This window comes from Cebus imitator, unplaced genomic scaffold (assembly GCF_001604975.1).
Source record: "Cebus imitator isolate Cc_AM_T3 unplaced genomic scaffold, Cebus_imitator-1.0 Scaffold3, whole genome shotgun sequence".
NCBI lineage: Eukaryota > Metazoa > Chordata > Mammalia > Primates > Cebidae > Cebus > Cebus imitator.
In genome coordinates this window covers 12315225-12339558 of record NW_016107318.1, presented here as the reverse complement: position 1 = coordinate 12339558, position 24334 = coordinate 12315225, and the positions used below count along the sequence as shown (strand labels likewise).

The window sequence follows — 24334 nt, the reverse complement described above, 5'->3', positions numbered from 1 at the left end:
AAAATATAAAAATGTGAAAGAACAAGAAACTTTAGATAAAAATATCAATAATGTGAACACTTAAAATTTATGTCATTGGTTTATGTTTTTTTTTTTCATCTTACCAATGGAAACTACATGTATAAAATACAAATGAAATTTTGGGTTAATTATAATAATATAAACTGCTAATAGTTTACCTTTTACTTAAATCCAGGTGAACAAAAATATATCATAATTCCATTTTCTCCATTTTAATTCTAGTAGATATTTGCTTCCAAAATTAGAGTTGTGATAACAAATCATGATAACCCTTGCTGAAGTTGCCAGTCTTACCTCACAGATCATGTGCCAAATAAACTTTAATATGCCTCTATATCAGTGCACTTATGTAGTTATGCTAGGTAAAGAAGCAATGTAATCACTCTAAATGTAGGAAATCCAGCTTCTCAATTTTAAAAACTCATTTTTGAATCTTTGCCCAATTTACTTCTATTGTGCATCTTCTATAAGTTCATTTTTACAAAAATGATAACTGCTATTAGGCTACAAGAGAAGTTATTATCTTTCTGCAAACAAGTGATAGAGAAATTGGGACAGGTTAATAGCAAACATGGTAACTTGTCTGCCATTTATTCATCATTAATAAATGATAAATTGTTTTAATAACGAACTGTGTGTCTCAGAAATGAAATTAATTTTTAAAATATGCATTTTGATATATTATCAAAATTACCCATTCCAGATATGCTGGCAAGTATTTCAAATAGTTTGGCTTCAACTTGGATACCCTGTCGTCATTCATCATAATTGAGATTTTCCTCTAAACTAGTGCAATATTCTATATCTCATAGCTAATTGGTCTTATCCAACCAGTAGGCAAATTAATCCCTAGAGCAAATTAGGCACTTCAAGAAAGCTATGAACTTGCTCAGGTTCTGTGATAAATTACTGCTCCATAAACATTTAATTAAGTTAAATAAAAGAGTTCACAAACATGTAGTATGTTTGAATATATTTACCTCTAAGACAGTTGGATAAGTTATGAGTTACATTCAAGTGCTAGTAATATAAATCACCCAAAACTGTCCCAAACCAACCTGTGTTTTATTTTTTTCTATAATTTTCTCCATTACCTCCACAGGTAGTAGGAGGCCGATCAGGTAGCTCAGAGACACTCCTGAAGGGTACAGCTTCTTGTAGTTTTCTGCCTAGCCATTTGGCTCTTGTCCTCCTGCTGTTGTGTACATGTATTCACCACTGATACCATCATCAAATTCATATTACAAGCAGAAATGGAAAGGGAAGAAGACACTGAGAAACAGGCAGAGCCTGTCTTCTTTTTCCTTTTAAAGAACTTTCCCTAAGACTCCTAGTAACTTTGACTTATATCATTTTAGTTTGTATTAGATCACATTGCCACTCTTACAGTCACTGAAAGTTGGGAAATGCAAGATTTTAACATTTAGTTACAAAATTGGGGCTCTATTGGTAAATAAGAGGAAAAAGGATACAATGTAGCTAGCAGCATCTTCCAAAACATTATGGTGCCTGAATAAAAATATTTTAACTTTCACTTATACATTAATTGATAAATGCAGGAAATTTTATGGTTTGTTTCTTAAGTTACAGATACTGGAATTGTATCATATTACATGTAAATGATTTAAAACATAGTTTGTACCTAATGTTAATGCTTCCTGCAAGTCAAACCATCAAATCTTCAGTGTGATCCAATATTGTAAATAAGAATATCCCAACTTAATATTAGCTGTTTGAAAAGCCTGTATGTTGACTTGAATATTAGACTACATATTGAAATTAATGTTTCATATTTAGATTGTTTTCCAGATAAAGAGTCTTTTGAACTGCCTAAGTTCTCACAGTTATGGGCGTTCTGTATGTTAAGAATCCCTTTTGCCATAGAAACAGTATTGGTTACTTAATTTAGATTTGATATACACAGAAATGGGATGCAAAAGAGCCAGTTAGTATATTTTTTCAAGTAGAAAGAAAAAATAGTAAGAATTTGAATCGTTCCCAGTACCATAATCACCAAAATGAAAACACTTTCTTGTCAAGATTTAAAGTTTTGCCCACAAATATTAAGAATTGCTGAAAATGCCCAGTGTGTTACATACCTCGACTCTTAGCTTGTAGGGGACGGTAACCGGGACCCAGTGTCTGCTCCTGTTGCCTTTGCCTCCTAATCCCTAGCCACTATGCGTGAGTGCATCTCTAACCACGTTGGCCAGGCTGGTGTCCAGATTGGCAATGCCTGCTGGGAGCTCTTCTGCCTGGAACATGGCATCCAGCCCGATGGTCAGATGCCAAGTGACAAGACCATTGGAGGAGGAGATGACTCCTTCAACACCTTCTTCAGTGAGACAAGTGCTGGCAAGCACGTGCCCCGGGCAGTGTTTGTAGACCAGGAACCCACAGTCATTGATGAAGTTCGGACTGGCACCTACCGCCAGCTCTTCCACCCTGAGCAGCTTATCACAGGCAAAGAACATGTTGCCAATAACTATGCCCAAGGGCACTACACCATCAGCAAGGAGATCATTGACCTCGTGTTGGACCGAATTCGTAAACTGGCCGACCCATGCACCGGTCTCCAGGGCTTGGTTTTCCACAGCTTTGGTGGGGGAACTGGTTCTGGGTTCACCTCCCTGCTCATGGAACAGCTCTCAGTTGATTATGGCAAGAAGTCCAAGCTGGAGTTCTCCATCTACCCGGTGCCCCAGATTCCCACAGCTGTAGTTGAGCCCTACAACTCCATCCTCACCACCCACACCACCCTGGAGCACTCTGATTGTGCCTTCATGGTAGACAATGAAGCCGTCTATGACATCTGTCGTAGAAACCTCAATATCGAGTGCCCAACCTACACTAACCTTAACCGCCTTATTAGCCAGATTGTGTCCTCCATCACTGCTTCCCTGAGATTTGATGGAGCCCTGAATGTTGACCTGACAGAATTCCAGACCAGCCTGGTGCCCTATCCCTGCATCCACTTTCCTCTGGCCACATATGCACCTGTCATCTCTGCTGAGAAACCCTACCATGAACAGCTTTCTGTAGCAGAGATCACCAATGCTTGCTTTGAGCCAGCCAACCAGATGATGAAATGTGACCCTCGCCATGGTAAACACATGGCTTGCTGCCTGTTGTACCGTGGTGACGTGGTTCCCAAAAATGTCAATGCTGCCATCGCCAACATCAAGACCAAGCACAGCATCCAGTTTGTGGATTGGTGCCCCACTGGCTTCAAGGTTGGCATCAACTACCAGCCTCCCACTGTGGTGCCTGGTGGAGACCTGGCCAAGGTACAGAGAGCTGTGTGCATGCTGAGCAACACCACAGCCATTGCTGAGGCCTGTTCTCTCCTGGACCACAAGTTTGGCCTGATGTATGCCAAGCATGCCTTTGTTCTCTGGTACGTGGGTGAGGGGATGGAGGAAGGAGAGGCCCATGAGGATATGGCTGCCCTTGAGAAGGATTATGAGGAGGTTGGTGTGGATTCTGTTGAAGGAGAGGGTGAAAAAGAAGGAGAGGAATACTAATTACAGTATCCATTCCTTTTGGCCCTGCAGCATGTCATGCTCCCAGAATTTCAGCTTCAAATTAGCTGACAGGTATTAAAGCTTTCTGGTTAGATTGTTTTCACTCAGTTATCATGTCTTTTCCGTGTGTACCTGTAATTTTTCCATCATGTCTCAAAGTAAAGTCATTAACATCAAAAAAAATTGCTGAAAATTTGAGTTCTTAAATTTATAAGGTCATATATTGTCAGTTTGACATATTGGCTCCTGTAATGATAATAATCTACATAATAACATGAACAAAACTACAACTGTATAATAATTGTTAGCAAGGCCTGATGAGTGATCCTGCAAGTAGACTATATTATATCACATTTGTCATATAAGTTTATGGCACTATGGTAGATTGATTCTGTTTTGAAACAATGTAGTACTTGTTTCAATTCCCATATGTGGAATGGTAACTGTTTCTTTTTTATTGACTCACATATTTCAGGGAACTTTCTCTGAAATGCACATAAAGTTAAGACTTCATAGTTAAAACTGCAGGTTGTATGTTATCGAACCCTGTGGCAGCATATGTTTATTTAACATTCATCAAATGGAGTGCTAATTTGTTCAAACCACTTTGACATTGAGGCTATAGTGAGGAACATGGCTTGATTTCCTCCCTCAAGCAGTTAATAGTCTGAATCACTGAATGCCACTGGTAAGACACACTTGAAAGATGCTTCACGCATGTTGTTGTAATCAGAGGGGTCTGGGTTAACCACTTGGGTATAACAATAACTCTTCACTTTTCCAGCATAATTAGAAAATGAAATGTTCTCAAGGGAAAAAAAAATGTTTTTTCCCCTCATAATGTTGTTTTGCAAACTAAATCAGGTAAAGTACAGGCATTACATACACACAATAAATTTCATATTTAAAAGAATTGTTTTCCAGTTCACTTGGTTCTAGGCCTGAATTCGAATTCTGGCTCCATCACTTCCTAGCTGTGAATGACCTTGAACAAGGTACTTCTTCCTCTGGGAAATACTGACCTCATAGAGTTACTGTGAGCAGTTAATGAACTACTTAACTCTTATAATTATACATGCTCAGTAAATTTTGGCTAACTTATTTACTAAAGCTGGATTATTAAGCCTCAGCCTCCATTTTACTGGATGATATTTGATGAACATTTCCTAACCATTGTATAAATTTTTCTTTGCCTTTGTTAATAAGATATGGCAAGTATAATTTGAACTTTTGATTTTTAAATATCATCATTAAAAGTCCAAGATCAAGATCTGGCAGCTTGGTTTTATCTGAGGTCTCTCTCTTTGACTTGCTGATGGCTGCCTTCTCGGGCCTTTACGTGGTCCTTCTCTCTGTGCATGCATACCCCTAGTATCTCTTTGTGTGTCCAAATTTTCCCTTCTTATAAACACACACATCAGATTGAATTATGGCCCAACCTAACAAACTGTTTTTAAATTAATCACCTCTTTAAAAGTTCTGTCTCCAAATACAGTTACATTCTGAAATACTGGAGGTTCAGGTTTCAACATATGTAATTAGCTGAGACACAGTTCAGCTTGTAACACAGTCTATTTAGAGATCAATTTCCTTTCACATTTGTGCTTATTGGATATTAGACTTTAGCTAAAATGCACAACACAAGGAGCAATACAAAATATTATGTCTTTTCATGGTTTAGTAATATATCATGATTTTCTTATCAAGAGCTTCCTTATTTTAATAAACATAGACTATAACAAATACAAGATCTAATAAAATCTTAGTTTTAATGATGAGAGCTATTTCAGATTAGACAACTAAATTTATACATAATGTCTTATGAATTCATTTATTATCTAACTTTATAATTTACCAATGCCTATTCACACAATGCAATCCAATGTAGAAGAAAATGTCATGCTAGGTCAAAGGTTTAGGAATTATACCATTCAGTGCTAGCAAACACAGCTTTTGTTCAATGCTAGAGACTCCTAAGTAAAGCAATACTGGTAAAAGGATGAGAAATAAATTTTTGTGTGGAGAAAAGGACATTCTGGAAATAAAGATTGTTTTATTTGCTGCCATTTTTATCTCCTGACTTTTCTGCTGGAATTGAGCTGAATTTACAAAGAGAATAAATGTTTGTTGTTTCTCTCTTACATTTTTTAAATAGATGTTGATTAAGAGCATTTTTATGTTGGCCATTAGTATTTGTTTAGTTATCAGTATTCTTTGGTGCATATTATAGTGCTTATCATTACCATGCTGCCAGTCAGACAATCTCAAATTCAATTCAGTGTGCAAAATGTCTGACTGGTCAACACATCTTCAAATATATCCACCCATATTTACAATATTTACAATATTCAATAGTCACTCACATACTATTTTCAGAGTATTATGCTCCAGAATCAGTGTTATGCACCGCCCTTGTTTTTGTTGTCATTGTTTGTTTGTTTTGTTTTGTTTTTGCATTATTTCACTAAGGGTAAAACCAACCACCAATCTATCAAACTGGTCAAGAATGCCATTTTTTCCCTATAGGTCCTCTCCAAGATTATGCAATTTAATGGCCCTAGACACTGAGATTTCACAGAGCAATGATATGTTTTTAAACTATCTTTGGGATGAGGTTTTATTAAATTAATAATGATAAATTTACTATTTATTCTCACCAACATTTTATGAGACAGAACATTTTAATAGAAAAAATATAGATTAGTGAAAACTTCAGTATATTGCTAATTATTCTCATGTTTCCAATTAAAACTTTAATTCACAGTTCAAAATCTAGGAACCATTGATTTATGAAGCAGAACAGAGGGAAAGGGAGGCAATAAATGTCAAGAGTACTAATTAAAGACTACGCGTAAAACAGTGCATCCCTTCTCAACATGTTGATCTTCTAGTTTAAACGTCAAAAAATATTATCGCTATGTAATATGAAAAAGAATGACAGTTAACTTAATATATCGTAATAGGTAATAAACAATATACATTATTAATATATAATATATTAATATATATAGTAATATATAAATGGAAAATATTATTTTTAAAAATTGTGAGGTTATCCACTTGTGGCTTTAGTTTCATAACAAAACTCCTCAGGTTATTTAACGTAACTTATAATAAAAACATTTCTCTTAATATAAAAATGTGGAGTTTCAAAGGGGTTTTCCATTAAATAGAACTCTTAGATCCTAGAGGTTGATTAAATGTTTACAAATGTCTATGATGTTAATGATAGTAGAGATAAACAGTTTTAGCAACAATGTAATGGAAAGTATCAAGAAATAACTACCATAATCCTTTACTACATTATAATTATATAAAAGGAAAAGGAAAAGAAAAAAACAAGGAAAACTAAAGGAAAGGACAAGACGTAAATATTTGATAAGAAGCAAAAAATAATAATATTTCATTTTATTGTAAACCTCCACAGTCTATTATAAACCCCAAAGTAGATACTTATATTGTCCATCCATGTATATGTGTGTGTGCTGTGATACTGGTTATTGACCTAAATTCACACTGACCTAATTTCTCACCAGCACTTCTGTGTTATGAAAGTGATAAACATTCCTAAGATAGCATTATTCTATGATTAATCTCAAAGACTAAAAGAATAATATTTTGAAAGTATAATGACTAGTTAGAAGCATTATAATTATTTAAGACAACAATTTATTAGAATTTTAATAGTATTATCTTTGCATAGATGATTTCATGTAAAGCATTAGCAGTGTTTCACACTATGTCTTATAGGTAGAATTACTTCAGAATGACATATACAATCATATATGGAAGCAGATTATAAGTTTATCTGTATCATCCAATTTGAAAAGTATAAGATTTCCAAAGATCCTCTTCATCCAGGTGCTATGTATCTGAATTGCCACAAGTAAAATTTATACATTGTATTTATCCCCTGATGTGCCTTCTATATGTAAAGTATTATAATATTGAATTAATTTACCTTTTGATATTATTAACTTACCTAGGTCTGCAGAGAATGTAGAAAGAATAAAGGCAGAGAAAGCATGGAAAGTAAGGAAAATTAACAAAAGGAGACGAGGACTTATGTAGATGAATTTTCTTCCTATTTTAAAATTTTGTCTAGGAATAGTCCTGCTAAAATAACTGGCTTTTGTCATGTTATGTTTCAGGCTGTCCATTATTTCAGGTCCTTCACCAGAGTCACAGACTTATTTATCCTCTGTGCTTTTTCATAGAACATTTTTGGCCAGTGAAATAAATTCTTTTAATTTACTACTATTGAAAATGATGGGAACTTTTTGTTTAAAATCCATATACTATTTTATTGATTCTTTCCAATGTATCTCATAGCAGCCCTTTTTCATGTCATCATTTTTATACCTGTATTATCAGCATTTAATGGCTCTTAACTGAGCCTAAAGTAACAATATGTATTCTTAGTAATGTTATTCTGATGTAATGCAAAACAGCTAGGGTTAACAGAAGTCTTAGAGATTTGGGAATGAGTGAAATGTGAATCCTATCTTTGCTACTTCCTGTCTTGTGTCATTTCTGGCAGCTTAGAGACAGGATTTCTAAGGCTCAATTACATCATATTTTTAATATAACGCATTTTAAATAATTCATATTAGCTTGTTTTATCTCTTCTAAAATATATCATCATGACAACTGAATTTATTTGATTTTTATATGGGATCTCTGTTATCGTCAGCATGAAGCACTAAACACCCTGAAAGTATCTTTCCATAAAAACAACTAAAAAATCAGGATAAAATACAAGTGATATATTTTTAAGTGAGTTGCCACATTGGCTAAAAAATTAGGAAGTAGCTAAAAGCTAAATCAAGGAGAACCTTTTAGAAGGTAGGTAAGAATTGAAGATAGATTTAACTGTAAGGGAATCTGCTAAACCCTAAGGACCTCGAGCTCCTGTTTTAGTGGCTGGAAATAGTCTTCGAGTCTGGAAATAAAGCTTAGATATTCTTTGGAGTAAAATACACTAATGAGGGCCTAAAAAAATCCTCAAAGATAAATGTCCAATAAAAATAAGTTCATTATATAAAACCATTAAATATACAAAGAAACAGGAAACCGTAAAACACCCTGCATCCTGTATCAAAGTCAGCAGGAACTTTGTATCAAAGAAGCAGAGGAATCAAATCACAAAGTCCTTAAATACTAGAGCCTTCTAAAGTGTATGTGTTTCAAGAAATACACAATGGAAATGTGAAAAAAGAACAAGAGGCTATAACAATAACTAGGTGGATTTCTGAAAATAAGATAGGTATAATTAAATAAACAAGGCATGCTGACGCATCCTGAGGTTGGCAACAGCAAAAAAGTCATTTTCACCTCCATGTATAAAGGAGAATAGAAAAGGAGAGTTTACAAGAAATTGGAGGGAGCTGTAATTGGAGCTATAGGAAAGGGTTGTCCAAGAGGAACTGCAAACTTTGGTAGAAGAATGCAGCTTCTGCTCGCCCACAGCCTACTAAAGATGCAGGTTGGGAAATAAATCCTACTGTCTCTCCTCTATACTGAAATGTCCTGATGGTACCTATCATTGGCCAAGCACACCAGGATACCAGAGGCAAGAAAACTTAGATGATGCATAATATAGAGGTTACTGGGCCAGAAAACAGAGCAGAGTGGAGAAGAAACAATCTGGAGGGGTGGAAAGAAAATTCCCAACACAGGAGAACAATGAGGGTAGAGTGAAAGGCTTAAGCTACAAACAATTATAAAAGAAAAAAAAAAGTACTCAAAGATAAAATAGATGATAGCATTTCAGAATTGCTGAGAGGCAATACATCTCCAATCCAAAAAAATAAAACCAATAAAAAAAATGTATAAATAGACAATGTCATAATGAAACTGAAGAACACCAAAAACAAAGACCTTAAAAAAATCAGCTAGAACAAAAAAATATTATCTTTCAAGGAAGAACAGCTGAATTAATAACTGATTTCTCAACAGCAGCAATGAAGCCATAAAATACAACTGTATACTTTTAATTCCTCATCTAGCAAAGACATTTTTCAAGAAGACAGACAAAATATAGACATTTTCAGATGAACAACAGGATTTAAAAAGTTTCCTGACATACTTTAAAGAAAATTTTAAAGGATGAACTTCAGCAAGAAGGAAAATTATCAGATAAAAGATACCAGATGCAATAAAGAATAGTAAGCAAATATTACATATGTGGATTTATCTAAATATAGAAAAATGATTTCCAAAGTAGAAAACATAAAATATAAAATGAAACAAGAAAAGAGGTCCCAATTCAAAAGAACAGAAGAAAAGCAAAATGGAAAATCTGTATAAATAGCACAAAATAAGATAGTAGACTTAAATTCAAGTTATCAGTAAATCAGATAAATGCAAATATAATATTCGGATTTAAAACTGAATTTAAAAAATATTTTAAATTTCACAACCATGTTTTGTTTTCAACAGGCATATCTTAAATATAAGAACCCCAAAACAACTTACTGCCGAAGTACAAAAAATGATATTCCAGGCAATTAGTATTCATGAGGATTTCTTCAACTATATTACCAGATAAGCAGATTTTAAGGCAAATACTATTTTTAGCTCTTACAATCACTACATAATGATAAAAGGTTCAATCCATCAGAATATCATAACTTCTGTATATTCAATAATATAGTCTCAAATTACATAAAGAAAAAAATGACAGAACTGTAGGAGAAATAGACAGTGTTCATGCTTTTCTCACTAGTTAAAAGACAAAAACAGTAATATTTAAATTAATACACATTATTTCCAAATCACACCTCAACAATGAATTTGGCAAAAAAAAAAAAAAAAAGATAAAAGCTAATGTTAAATGTTAATACACAGTAAGGTAAAAGAAAAAATACAGCCTGGTAAGGAGGATGAAGAATGTTGATGAAGGAGTGTTTTGCCAAGTGTAGGATTAACTGTCGTTGTCAGGAAAGGTGCCTGAAAAAGTAATATTTGAATGAAGACTTAATGCATGTGAAGGGGTTCCAGAGAGAAGACGCTGCTAGTGTAAAGGCCTGAGGCGAGAGAATATTGTATATGCTCAAGTTGGTCAAAAGGGTAAGTAAAAGATTTGAGGGAAGGATACAGGCAGCCAAACATAAAGCGCCTTTGTAAAGATGTATTTTGCTCTGTGTGAAATAGGAAGTCCTTGGAGTGTTGGAGGCGGTGCTGTGACACAATTTGACCCATGATTTAAAAGGACCCTCTGGCTGTTGAACTGAGAATAGATAAGAGGGGGAGATGGGTTGTAGCATAGAGGCTATACATGTATGCTCTAAAATTAATGTGATATGTATTTAATATATTTACATTAATATAAATAACTTATTTAGATACCCACAAAAGAAGCCAGTAGAAGGTAACCAAAAAGAAAACAGATAAGAAACGTCTCTGGCCATGCTGGGGGTAAGGAACTGAGAATGAAATGCCAGGTACAGAGTTTAAAGGGAAAGTGTTATATCCCAATGATGTGATACTTCCTTGTAACTCCACGAAGTTTTAGGAAAAAAACTGAAAGATTTTGTTTAAGCTGCGGGAACTAACACAGAACTATGTGATGCCCACTGACTACTTCAAACTGTTAGTATATTCACTCAATCTCAAATAAAAATTTAATTTTTTCCCAAGAACCTGTCTTCCTAAATAAATTAGTCATCTTGATTCTTCTTTCCCTAGTAAAAGATACAGCATATTCCATTTTCTAATCTTAGTGTAAAATACTAAGATATTAAAAGTATTTTATGCCTTACAACATCCCAGAAATTATAACCATGAGTGTGATCATAATGTTTTATTTTTCTCATCTGTGAGTCATAGCCATCAAAGAGTACTCACTTGATTAATCCCAACAGTTCATTTATTTTTTTAAAAAATGCTGAGTATGTTTTACTCTGAGTGGTCAGCGCCATCTGCAATACTAGAGAATTTACCAGGTAAACATTGTGTCAACACTCAAAAAGCCCCTGATCTAGTGACTGAAAATCCTTGCCTTACGATCATTACTACAGCTCAAAGATAATCACCATGGGTAGGACTCAGAACAGGCTGAAGGCAGAAGTCCAGGGAAGCACTTGGCCTTTACCTCCCTGGATTATAAAAATGAATGTCATTTATATTCTACATAAGGTATATATTTAGACATTTATGAACTCTTTGAAAATAATGATTTTTTTTCATATTTTCCAACTCTCCCCATTTCACTTTGAGGAAGGAATGCATGCTTTTCTTATGAAATCATTACATTTCCTCCACAAACATTTTTATAAATATACACACACACACACACACACACACACACACATATATATATACACACACACACATATATATATATATATACACACATATATACTATTGCATTTTAGGTTTTGGGGTACATGTGAAGAACATGCAAGATTGTTGCAAAGATACATACATGGCAATGTGGTCTGCTGCCTTCCTCCCCATCACCTATATCTGGCATTTCTCCCCATGTTATCCCTCCCCAACTCCCCACCCCTCACTGTCCCTCCTCTAGTTCCCCCTACACAGACCCCAGTGTGTGATGCTCCACAAACATTTTTATTCTGCATCTAACAGCTACCATATATGATAGTAGTCCCTTCTTTGAGACACAGGAAGGCTCCAGGGGAAGGTGCAATAATCTGACCATGAGCAGAACAGTTCTTTCATTTAGGCAACTGTGCTCAGGTGGGAAGATTGCAGGAATCAGAAAATCTGAGTCTGAATCTGTTTTTGCACTGACCTTGGACAAGTGGGTCCTAATTTCTTCATCTCTAAAAGACTAAACCCACAGGTCTTATCCTCATCCTTTATGAGGATAAATAATATATGCAAAGATGTTCTATAATCATAAGCTCATTAGTACTGTGTAGGATGTATATTTATTGCTAACACCATGCATTCAGCCATTTAAAAATAAATAACTTTTGCTGTGTTCAGTGTTGTTTACAAAAGGTAAAATCTAGATTTTACAAGACATCCATAATGATACTGATCTGTTCTGAATTCTAATCTTAGAAATTAAAGTGAGAATAATATACTATTGTGTTTGCCATTTCCCTAAATGTGCGACATGGCAGTGTACAAACAAGTTTCTCGATGCTGAAACATTGCTGATCTTTGTTCTTTTGGTAAATAATTGCTGGCCTTACAAATGAGGAATTTTGTTTCATTTTCAACTTGACAGCACTTCACATATCTTTCTGTTTTGTTAAGCATTTCACTCTCTTTTTAAGCAGTTTAAGTGTGGTTAACATGTGGTTTCTTTTCACAGTCATCTTGCTGTTTAACTTTAGATTGTCCTTATTAACTATCATCTCAACATAGTTGGCTGAGATAATTGGGTATTGATTATTTTTGCACTGTCATTTGAAGTTCAAATTGGATCTTTATAAACACTCGAGACTATTTATCAATGGCTATTGAAAACTTTATATGCATGCTTTCAGCATAGTCCTGGTCTGGAGTTTGGTTCACTGTGCTTCAAACTCAACTTTCCTTGAAAAAAACTTAGCACCTCACTGATAAGGCATGTGTCACTGCCTCTTCAACAATTTTCTCATTTTTTCTTGAATTATGAGCCAAATAAGGAAATCTAGAATTCTGAAGAGGTTTCTTTGTTTTAGGGTTTCATGAGGTTGGATAGTCAGAGTGCTGTCCTGTTCTTCTCTTTCCCTGACCAGGACAGAGAAGACTATTTATTATTATATCCAACAATAAGATAGAAACCTTATTCCTTCTTTTTCCATAAGAATGGTTAGTCTTACTTTCATTTTAATTCCTATGTTTTTATTTTTTTTGCTTCCCATGAATGATTTCTGTCAAGTTTTTAGACCTACAGAAGTGTAAGTAATAGGTATGTTTAACAGCTATGCTAAGTAGAGGCTTTTAGATCTGCTGTAGTATGTAATACAGTTGTATTATTTAAATAAGTTAAAATTCAATACATTTATTAATTTTAATTTTTAATTTTTAAGAGCACATAGAGGTGTATATGTTTATGGATTACATGAGATATTTTGATACTGGCATGCAATGCATACTAATCATGTTAGGATAAATGGGGTATTTTTATAACCTCAAGCATTTACCATTTGTGTTATGAACAATCCAATAATGCTCTCCTATTTTCTTAAATGTACTATTAAATTATTTTGACTGTAGTCACTCTATTGTACTAGCAAATATTTAATACAAGGTCTTATTTATTCTTTCTAAATTTTGATGCCCTTCCTCCTCCCCTACACCCTCACTACCCATTCCAGTCTCTGGTAACCATCATCCTACTCTCTGTCTCTATGAGTTCAATTGTTTTAATTTTTAGCTCAAACAAATAAGTGAGAGCATGTAAAGTTAGTATTTCTGTGCTTGGCTTATTTCACTTAACATAATAACCACGAGTTCCAGGATCTCATCCTTTTTCATGGCTATTACTTCATCATGTATATGTACCACTTTTACTTTATGCATTTATCTGTTGATGAACACTTAGGTTGTTTCCAAATCTTGGTTGTTCTGAACAGGCCTGCAATAAACATGGGCTGTAGATATCTTTTTGACATACTGATTTCCTTTCTTTTAGATTTATACCCAGCAGTGTTATGGCTGGATAATAAAGTAGCTGTATTTTTAGTTTTTTGAGGAATGTCCAACAGTTCTCCATATTGGTTGTACTTATTTATGTTCCCATCAACAGTGTATGAGGGTTCCCTTTTCTTCACATCTCACCAGCATTTGTTACTGCCTGACTTTTGGATAAAAGCCATTTTAGCTGGGGTCAGATGATATCTCATTGCAGTTTTGATTTACATTTATCTGATTATCAATGATGTTGACCACATTTCATATACCTGTTTGCCATTTATATCTCTTTTTTTGAGAAATGTCTATTCAGATATTTTGTCCATTTTTAATCAGATTACTAGATTTTTTCCTATTGAGTTGCTTGAGTTTCTTATATATTCTGGTTATTAATCCCTTGTCAGATGGGTAGTTTGGACATATTTTCTCCCATTCTGTGAGTTGTTGCTTCACTTTGTTGATTGTATTCTTTGCTGTGCAAAAGCTTTTTAACTTAATGTGATCCCATTTATCTATTTGGTCTTGGTTGCCTGTGCTTGTGGGGTACTACTCAAAAAAAATCTTTGCCCTGATCAGTGTCCTGGAGAGTTTCTCCAATGATTACTTTTAATAGTTTCATAGTTTGAGGTCTTACGTTTAAGTTTTTAATCTATTTTGATTTGATTTTTGTTTATGATGAGAGATATGTGTCGTTTCTTTTTTTTTTTTTTTTTTTTTTTTTTTTTTTTTTTTTTTTTTTTTTTTTTTTTNTTTTTTTGCCAATGGCTATCCCACCATTTCTTGAAGAAACTGTCCTTTACTCATTGATTGTATGTTCACAGCATCTTAATCAAAAATATGTTCCCTGTAGACCTATAGATTAATCTCTGGGTTCTCTATTCTGTTACATTGATCTATATATCTGTTTTTATGCCAGTACAATGCCATTTTGTTTACTGTAGCTCTGTAGTGTAATTTACAGTCAGGTAATGTGAATTCCCAGTTTCGTTCTTAGGCTTAGGATGGCTTTGGCTATTCTGGGTCTCTTGTGCTTTTACATAAATTTTAAAATTATTTTTTCTATTTCTGTGAAGAATGTCATCAGTATTTCGATAAGAACTGCCTTAAATCTGTAGATTGCTTTGGGTATTATGGACATTTTAACATTGATTTATTCTTTGTTCATTGTTCATTGCTGACTCTTCCAATCCATGAACATGGAATATCTTTCATTTTTGTGTGTCCTCTTCAAATTTTTGTGTTCATGGTTTATAGTTTTCATCATAGAAATCTTTCACTTCTTGAGTTAAGTTAATTTCTAGATATTTTATTTTATTTGTAGTTAGTGTGAATGGGATTACTTTATTTCTTTATCAGAGTGTTCTCTGTTGGCATATAGAAATACTACTGATTTTGTATATTGATTTTGTATCCTACAACTTTATTGAATTTGGTTATAAGTTCTAATAGTTTTCCTGCTGGAGACATTAGGTTTTTCCAAATATAAGATCATGTCATCTGAAAACAAGGATAATTTGACTTCTTCCATTCTAATTTGTATGCGCTTTATTTCTTTCTCTTGGCTGATCACCCTATCTAGGAATTCCAGGACTATGTTGAAAATTAGTGGAGAATATGGACATAATGTTGTGTTCCTGGTCTTAGAAAAAGGCTTTCAGGTTTTCACCTTTATTTTTTTTTTATTTTTATTTTTTTTAGGTTTTCACCTTTAAGTATGATACTAGCTGTGAATCTGTCATAGGTGGCTTTTATTATATTGAGGTATCGTTCTTCTATCCTCAGGTTTTTAAGGGTTTTTAATTATGAAGGGATGTTAAATGTTTTCAACTGTTTCTTCACCTTTAAGTATGATACTAGCTGTGAATCTGTCATAGGTGGCTTTTATTATATTGAGGTATCGTTCTTCTATCCTCAGGTTTTTAAGGGTTTTTAATTATGAAGGGATGTTAAATGTTTTCAACTGTTTCTTCAGCATCAATTGAAATGATCATATGGTTTTTGTTCTTTATTCTGTTGATATAATTTATTACATTAATTGATTTGCATATGTTGAACCATCCATACATGCCTGGGATAAATCCACTTGGTCATGATTACTGATCTTTTTAATGTATTGCTGAATTTGGTTTGCTAGTATTTTGTTGTACATTTTTGTATTAATATTCATCAGTGATTTTGATGTATCTTTGGGTTTGGTCTCAAGATAATACTGGCCTTATAAATGAGTTTAAAAGTATTCCTGTCTCCTCTACTTTTCAGAATAGTTTGAGTAGGATTGGTATTATTTCTTTAAGTATTTGGTAGAATTCACCAGTGACACCATTGGGTCCAAGGCTTTTCTTTGCTGGAAGACTTATTATTATGCCTTCAATCTCATTACTTGTTATTGGTCTGTTCAGGTTTTGGATTTCTTCATGGTTCGATCTTGGTAGGTTGTATCTGTGTAGGAATTTATCAATTTCTTTTAAATTTTTCAATTTATTGTCTTATACTTGCTCATAGTAGCCACTAAAGATCTTTTGAATTTCTGTGATATCAGTTGTAATATCCCCTTTTTCATCCCTGATTTTTTTATTTGAATTGTCTCCCCCTTTTAGTTTGGCTAAAGGTTTATCAATTTTGTTTACCTTTTCAAAAAGAAACAATGTTTTGTTTCATTGATATTTTGTATTGCTTATTCATTTCAAATTCATTTATTTTTACTCCGATTTTTATTATTTCTTCTACTAATTTTGAGTTTGGTTTGTTCTTCCTTTTCTAATTCTTTAAGATGTATCATTAAGTTGTTTATTTGAAGTTTTCCTTTTCTGATATACACACTAATAGCTATATACTTCCGTCTTGGTACTGCTTTTCCTTTATCCCATAGGTTTTGGTATGTTGTGTTTCCATTATAACTTGTTTCAAGAAATTTTTTTGTTTTTCTTCTTAACTTCTTCATTGTCCCACTGGTCGTTCAGGAGCATATCATTTAATTATCATGTGTTTGTATATTTTCCAAAATTCTCCTTGTTATTGATTTCTAGTTTTATTCCATTGTGGTCAGAGAAGATGCTCGATATTATTTTACATTTTTTGAATGTTTGGATAAGACTTGTTTTGTGATGTAACATATGGTCTGTCCTTGATAATGATTCATGTGCTGAGGAAAAGAATATGTATTTTGTAACTCTTGGATGAAATGTTCTGTAAATACCTATTAGGTCCATTTGATCTGAACTGCAGATTAAGTCTGATGTTTCCTTGTTGATTTTCTGTCTGGAAGATCTGTCTAATAGGACAGAGGGGTGTTGAAGTCTTCAGATTTTATTGTGTTGGGGTCTATCTCTCTCTTTAGCAGTAATACTGTGTGTTTTATATACTTATATCCTCTTGTATTAGATGCATATTTATTTAAAATTGCTATATTCTCTTGCTGAATTCGCCGCTTTGTCATTATATAATGACTTTTGTCTATTCTTATACTATTCATTCCTGAAATCTATTTTGTCTGATATAGGTATAGGTACTCCTCCTCTTTTTTGGTTTCCATTGGCATGGAATATCTTTTTTCTGTCCCTTTATTTTCAGTTTTATGTGCCTTTATAGGCAAAGTGTGTTTATTAAAGACAACAGATCATTGGGTATTGGTTTTTAATCAATTCAGTTACTCCACATCTTTTGATTGAAGGGTTTAGTCCATTTATTTTCAGTGTTATTGATGAGTAAGGACTTACTCCTGCTATTTTATCATTTGTTTTCCAGTAGTTTTGTGGTCTTCTCCTCATTCTTTTCTTCCTTCTTGTCTTCCTTTTAGCGAAGGTAATTTTCTCTGGTGATACCATTTAATTTTTTGCTTTTTATTTTTTGTGTACCCATTGTATGTTTTGTGATTTCAGGTCACCGTGAGGATTGCAAATACTATCTTATAACCAATTATTTTAAGCTGATAACAATTACACTATTTGCATAAGAAAATGAGCACAAAGAAAACTAATAAAAACTCAACACCTTAATTTTGCCTTCCCACTTTTTAACTTTTTATAGTTTCTTTATTATTATTATTATACTTTAAGTTCTGGGATATATGTGCAGAATGTGCAGGTTTGTTAGATATGTATACATGTGCTGTGGTGGTTTCCTGAACCCATCAACCTGTCATCTACATTAAGTATTTCTCCTAATGCTATTCCTCTTCTAGGCCCTAACCCCCGGCAGACCCCAGTGTGTGATGTTCCCCTCCCTGTGCCCATGTGTTCTCGTTGTTCAATTCTCACTTATAAGTGAGAACAGGTGGTGTTTGGTTTTTTGTTCTTGTGTTAGTTTGCTGAGAATCATGTTTTACAGCTTCATCCATGTCCCTGCAAAGGATATGAACTCATCCTTTTTTATGGCTGCATAGTATTCCATGGTATGTATGTGCCACATTTTCTTTATCCAGTCTGTCAACTGATAGGCATTTGGGTTGGTTCCAAGTCTTTGCTATTGTGAACAGTGCTGCAATAAACATATGTGTACATATGTCTTTATAGTAGAATGATTTATAATCCTTTGGTGTATACCCAGTATTGGGACTGCTGGGTCAAAGAGTATTTCTGGTTCTAGATCCTTAAGGAATCGCCACACTGTCTTCCACAATGGTTGAACTAATTTACACTCCCACCAACAGTGTAAAAGTGTTCCTATTTCTCCACATCCCCTCCAGCATCTGTTGTTTCCTGACGTTTTAATGATGGCCTTTCTAACTGATATGAGATGGTATCTCATTATGGTTTTGATTTACATTTCTCTAATGACCAGTGATGCTGAGCTTTTTTAGATATGTTTTTGAGAAATATCTGTTCATATCCTTCACCTACTTTTTGATGGGGTTGTTTGTTGTAGTTTTTATTTGTATTATTATCATATTGTCTATGTCTTGAAAAGTTCTTACAGTTATTATTTTGACTGGTCCATCATTTAGTCTTTCTATTTAAGAATAGTTTGTTCACCACAGTTACAGTGTTATAATACGCTGTTTTTCTGTTACCAGTGAGTTTTGTACTTTTTGTTGATGTCATATTGTGCATTAATGTCTTTTTTTTTCTGACTGAAGTACTTCCTTTAGCATTTCTTGTAGGACAGGTCTGGTGTTGATGAAATCGCTCAGCCTTTGTTTCTCTGGGAAAGTCTTTATTTTATTGCATGTTCAAAGGGTATTTTCGCTGGATATAGTGTTCTAGGGTAAAAGATTTTTCCTTCAGCACTTTAGATGTGTCATGCCATTCTCTCATGGCCTATAAACTCTACTGAAAGGTCCTGCAAGGCATATTGGAGCTCTATTGTGTATTACTTGTTTTTTTTCTCTTGCTGCTTTTAGGACCTTTTCTTTATCCTTGGCCTTTGAAAGTTTGATTATTAAATGACTTGAGGTAGTCTTATTTGGGCTGAACCTGCTTTATGTTTTCTAACCTTCTTGTACTTGGATATTGATATCTTTCTCTAGGTGGAAATTCTCTGTTATCCTTTAGAATAAACTTTCTACCCCTATCTCTTCCACCTCTTTAAGGTCAGTAACTCTTGGATTTGCCCTTTTGAGGCTATTTTCTAGAACTTATAGTCATGCTTTCTTCTTTTCCATTATTCTTTCTTTTGTCTCTTCTGACTGTATGTTTTCAAATAGCCTGTCTTTGTCCTCACTATTTTTTTATTCTGCTTGATCAACTCTGGTATGAAAAGACTCTAGGGTATTCTTCAATATGCCAATTGTGTTTTTCAACTCCAGAATTTCTGCCTTATTCTTTTTAATTATTTCCATCTCTTAGTTAAATTTGTCTGACAAAATTCTGAATTCCTTCACTATGTTATCTTGAATTTCTTTGAGTTCCCTCAAAACAACTATTTTGAATCATCTATCAAAAGGTCAAATATCTCTGTGTCTCAGGATTGCTCCCTAGTGCCTTTAGCTCATTTCATAAGGTTGTGTTTCCCTGGATGATCTTGAAGCTTACAGATATTTATCTGTGTCTGGCCATTGAAGAGTTAGGTATTTATCGTAGTTGTCAAAGTCTGGGCTTGTTTGTACTCATTCTTCCTGGGAAGGTTTTCAAGGTATTCAAAAGGACATGGATGTTGCAATCTAAGCCATATCTGCATTAGGAAGAACTCCAAGTCTCTTAATGCTGTCGTTCTTGCAAACTCATAGAGGTGCTACTTACTTGTCTTGCATAAGATCCAGATCTTTTCCCTTACTTTCTCCCAAGCAGTCCCACTTTTCTGAGCTACATGGAGCTGCGGGTGGGATGACACAAGCACCTCTGTGGCCACCTCCACTGGGACTGCACTGGATCAGACCTGAACACAGCCCAGCACTGGGCCTCACCTAAGGCTAACTATAACCACTCTCTGGCTACCACCTACATTCAGTCAAGGCCCTGGAGTTCTATAATCAGCAGGTGATGAAACCAATCAATCAGATTTGTGTCTCTCTCTTCATGGCGGCAAGTTCCCCCAGGACCAGGCTAGTCCAGAGGTATCATCTGGGAGCCGGGGACTAGAGTTAAAAACCTTAGGAGTATACCTAGTATTCTAATTTACTGTGGCTGAGCTGGCACTCAAACCATGAGAAACAGTCTTTTCTACTCTTCCCTGCCCTTTCCATAGGGAGAAGTTTTAGCCCATGGCCATCATACCCACAGACCCATGGGAGATTAGTGCCAAACTAACACCAATATTCCCTTAAGCTCAAGGGCTCTTCATTCAGCTTGTGGTGAAGGTTGCCTGGCTTGGGACTCACCTTGCAAGGCAGTGGGCTTCCTGTTGGCCCTGAAATGTCATGCAGGAAGTCAAGGCTTGCAACTGGGGACCCCAAGGGCCTGCTTTGTGCTCTTTCCCTCTGTGGCCAAGCTGGTACCTAAGGTGCAAGACAATGTCCCCTTTACTTTTCCCTTCACTTTTCTCAAGCTAGAGGAGTCTATTGCCATAGCCATCACAACTGGGAATGTGCTGAGTCTCGCCTGAAGCCAGCAAGTCTGAGTCTCACCTGAGGCCCGCAGCATACTATCTGGGTACCACTGCTGGGTATTCAGGACCCAAGGGCACTTTAGTCAGCAGGTGATGGGTCCTTCCCCTCAAGGCAGCATGTTCCCTTCTTGCCTAGGTAAGGTTTGGAAAGGGTGCCTCATGACTTTGTTCCTCTATCCTGTGGCTAAGCTGGTATCAACGATGCAAGACAAAGTCTTCTTATTCTTTTCTTTCTTCTCCTCAAGCAAGAGGAAGGAATAAGTCTCTTTTGAAACCATGAGCTGTGCAGCCTGGGGTTAGAGAAGAGGTGGAAGAGACATTCCCTTAGCCACCTAGCTGGTATCTCAGTAGGTCACATATTCTCCCAAGTCTACTGGTTCTGAGCCCAGTTCAGTCCTAGGGCTCACCTTAGAGTTGCAGTTCTAGTTTCCTATACTGCCTTTCAAGTTTACTTATGGCCTCAGAGCATTTTAGTCCATGGTTGTGAGGCTTGCTGGAGCTCAAGTTCCTACTGCTGAGATGGGCAATACTCCTATGGCTAGGGTGGTTTAAAAACGTTCTATGTGGTTGAGCATCAGCTAAGTCCAGCCTACTTATGCTTTCTGCTATGACAGGGGCAGCATTGAGTTCAATGCAATGTCATGCCACTGCTGCATTTACTCTGTCTCAAGTGCTGAGATTCTCTCTCCATGCCATGTGGCCACTGCTAGGGGATAGGGGAGGGGCGATGGCTGCAATTTAAGACTCTTTCCTGCCCTCATCAATGCCTCTTTCAGCGATATGAAGTTAAAACTAGGCACTGAGTGCTCACCTGATTTTTGGTTCTTATGAAAGCACTTTTTTTGTGTGTAGAGAGTTGTTAAACTGGTGACCTTGCAGGGTGGGGTTGTTGATGATCAGTGCAACCTTCTATTTGGCCATCTTGCTCTGCTCTTCTACTTAACACATTTTTAAAAATTATATTAAGTAAAGTTCGGTTCCTCAGTCACACTAGCCACATTTTAAGTGCTCAATAGCTGTATATGGCTAGCAGCTACTTTACTGGACAGCACAGATATTGAACATTTCCATCATTGCAGAAAGTTCTATTGCACAGCCCACTTCATAGTTAATACATCTGAGTTCAGACAGATCTGGATTTAAATATTGATATTTTTGCACTTATTCTATGTGTGATCCTAAGCAAGTCGCTTGAATTTCTTAGACTCAGGTTAGCCATGTATGACATAGATAATGTACATATAAAGAACCTAACAATAGGCATTTGAGAATATTTCTACTTGAAACCTTTATTCTCTTATCCTAACTCCCTTGTCCTCCCAGTGAGTCCATCATTCTCCTTCTTCCCCCTCCATCCAGTATAAATCTATTTCAACTAAACTTTCATCCAGACTTCACATCCTTCGTGCACTAGCCACACTGCCATCCCAATCCATGATTCTAGATTAGTCCAAACATATTTCCTGATCCAGCTGAGTCAGCCAAACCTTGTTGGGGATATCATTTCACTGTTGAGATTATCAATTGAGATGATCAACAGTAAATTGATAATATAAATGGGTAGCCTGTAGGTTTTTGTGAATGACCTCCCAGCAATTTGGCTAGCCATTGATTGTGCTTTTTTGGCTACTCTTTTCATTTTTGATAATTTCTATTCTAACTACAGTCTCTTCCTCAGGCCCTACACCTCTGTGTTAATAAACAACTTTATCACCTGAATAAATTCTTTGGCCTTATCTTCCCTACAATTCCAAGTATATATTTCTTATTTACGGAGGTTCCCAAATGCCAGTATCTGAAAAGTGTACAGCTGGCTGGCTACTTTATAAGCACCTGATTAATGTAAAGAACAAACGAACAAACAAAAAACATCAACTAGGACTTGACCTCAACCTACTGCATAATAAGGTACTGGGAAAATCGCTCCTTGGGTGATTTTGAGACCTAGCTAAATTTGGGAGACACCATGAAGAATGTTGTGGACACTTTTTGCTTATAACTGTTGATTGCTATTTCATGCTGTTTGATATTAACCTGGCTGCCCTTATTTCCTTCTAGCAGTTGAACACATAGGCTGCACTTTTTCCGAGCTCTTCAATGAGTTGTTAGGGCATCTGTCTCACCTGTGGTCATTACATTTAATCTCTCCTTACTAGAATTGTTAACACAGTCCCACTGGTGGCTTGCCAAGCTTGAGAGCAGCTAGAGCAGCTCCTTTGCAGGGACCTGGCTGTGCTCCAAGATTTCATGTTTGGTCATTTTTGTCTGACCATTTAATGTAAACTGTAGATCATAGATAATGGTGGTGAAAGAGTTCAAGTAACCAGAAGTATAATCTTGAGAAGATGCAACTTCCAGCTATATAATAATTTAGACACAAACATTGCTCTGCAAAATTTTTAATTTCATTTTAAGTATGTTTCCAGTGGAAACCACATTTAGCATTCCAAGGAACAGAAGGACTTTTAGCATTTTTTAAATGTTTTATCTATTAGTTTAACATTCATATAGTTTATAGTGAATTGTTTTGGCCCATGTATCTTTTTGGAAGTTCTCAAAAACTTAAAATGTCACTGATGGAAGCAAATATTTCATTGGCAATAGCAAAATGATAAGAAATCAAAATGTAATCAACAGATTAACACTAAAAACATATATTTGAATATAAATATCATATATATTTTTTATGTCTATAATATAAATATGGAGACAGGGTCTCACTCTCTTGTCCAGGCTGGAGTGCAGTGGCATGATCACGGCTCACTGCAACCTCCACCTTCCTGCATTCAAGTGATTTTCCCACCTCAGACTCCTGAGTATAGATATTAATATAAGCATTAATATTATGTTAATTATAATTGTACTATAATTGAAAATGCATTATATAGTCGAATATCAGGTATTCAGTCCCCTAAAGGAATTGTAATAATAAACTCATGGAAATAATGGACTAAGAAATAACTAGAAAAGTCCAGAAAAGATTGGTTAAATCTTTTTTTTTTTTTATTGCACTTTAGGTTCTGGGGTACATGTGCATATCATGCAGGATTGTTGCATAGTTACATACATGGTTATTTGCTGCTTCCATCCCCCCGTCACCTATATCAGGCATTTGTCCCCATGTTATCCCTCCCTAACCTCCCTACCCCCCACTGTCTCTCCCCTAGTACCCCCCAACAGACCCCAGTGTGTGATGCTCCCCTCCCTGTGTC

At 35.3% G+C, this 24334-nt stretch overlaps 2 protein-coding genes across 11 annotated transcripts in view; both read left to right on the top strand.

The window, feature by feature from the left end:
• Positions 1-24334, top strand: part of LRRC7 (leucine rich repeat containing 7) — a 579044-nt gene that overhangs the window by 93804 nt on the left and 460906 nt on the right. The window lies entirely within an intron of this gene.
• On the top strand, positions 2112-3728 carry LOC108306955 (tubulin alpha-1B chain-like). The gene has a single exon (XM_017532121.1). It carries the CDS (start codon positions 2202-2204, stop codon positions 3543-3545), a length of 1344 nt encoding a protein of 447 aa, XP_017387610.1. The 5' UTR covers positions 2112-2201; the 3' UTR covers positions 3546-3728.

What these genes read in the sequence shown, in the direction of transcription:
- LOC108306955 (XM_017532121.1), top strand. Translation starts at nt 2,202, where the DNA reads ATGCGTGAGTGCATCTCTAACCACGTTGGCCAGGCTGGTGTCCAGATT.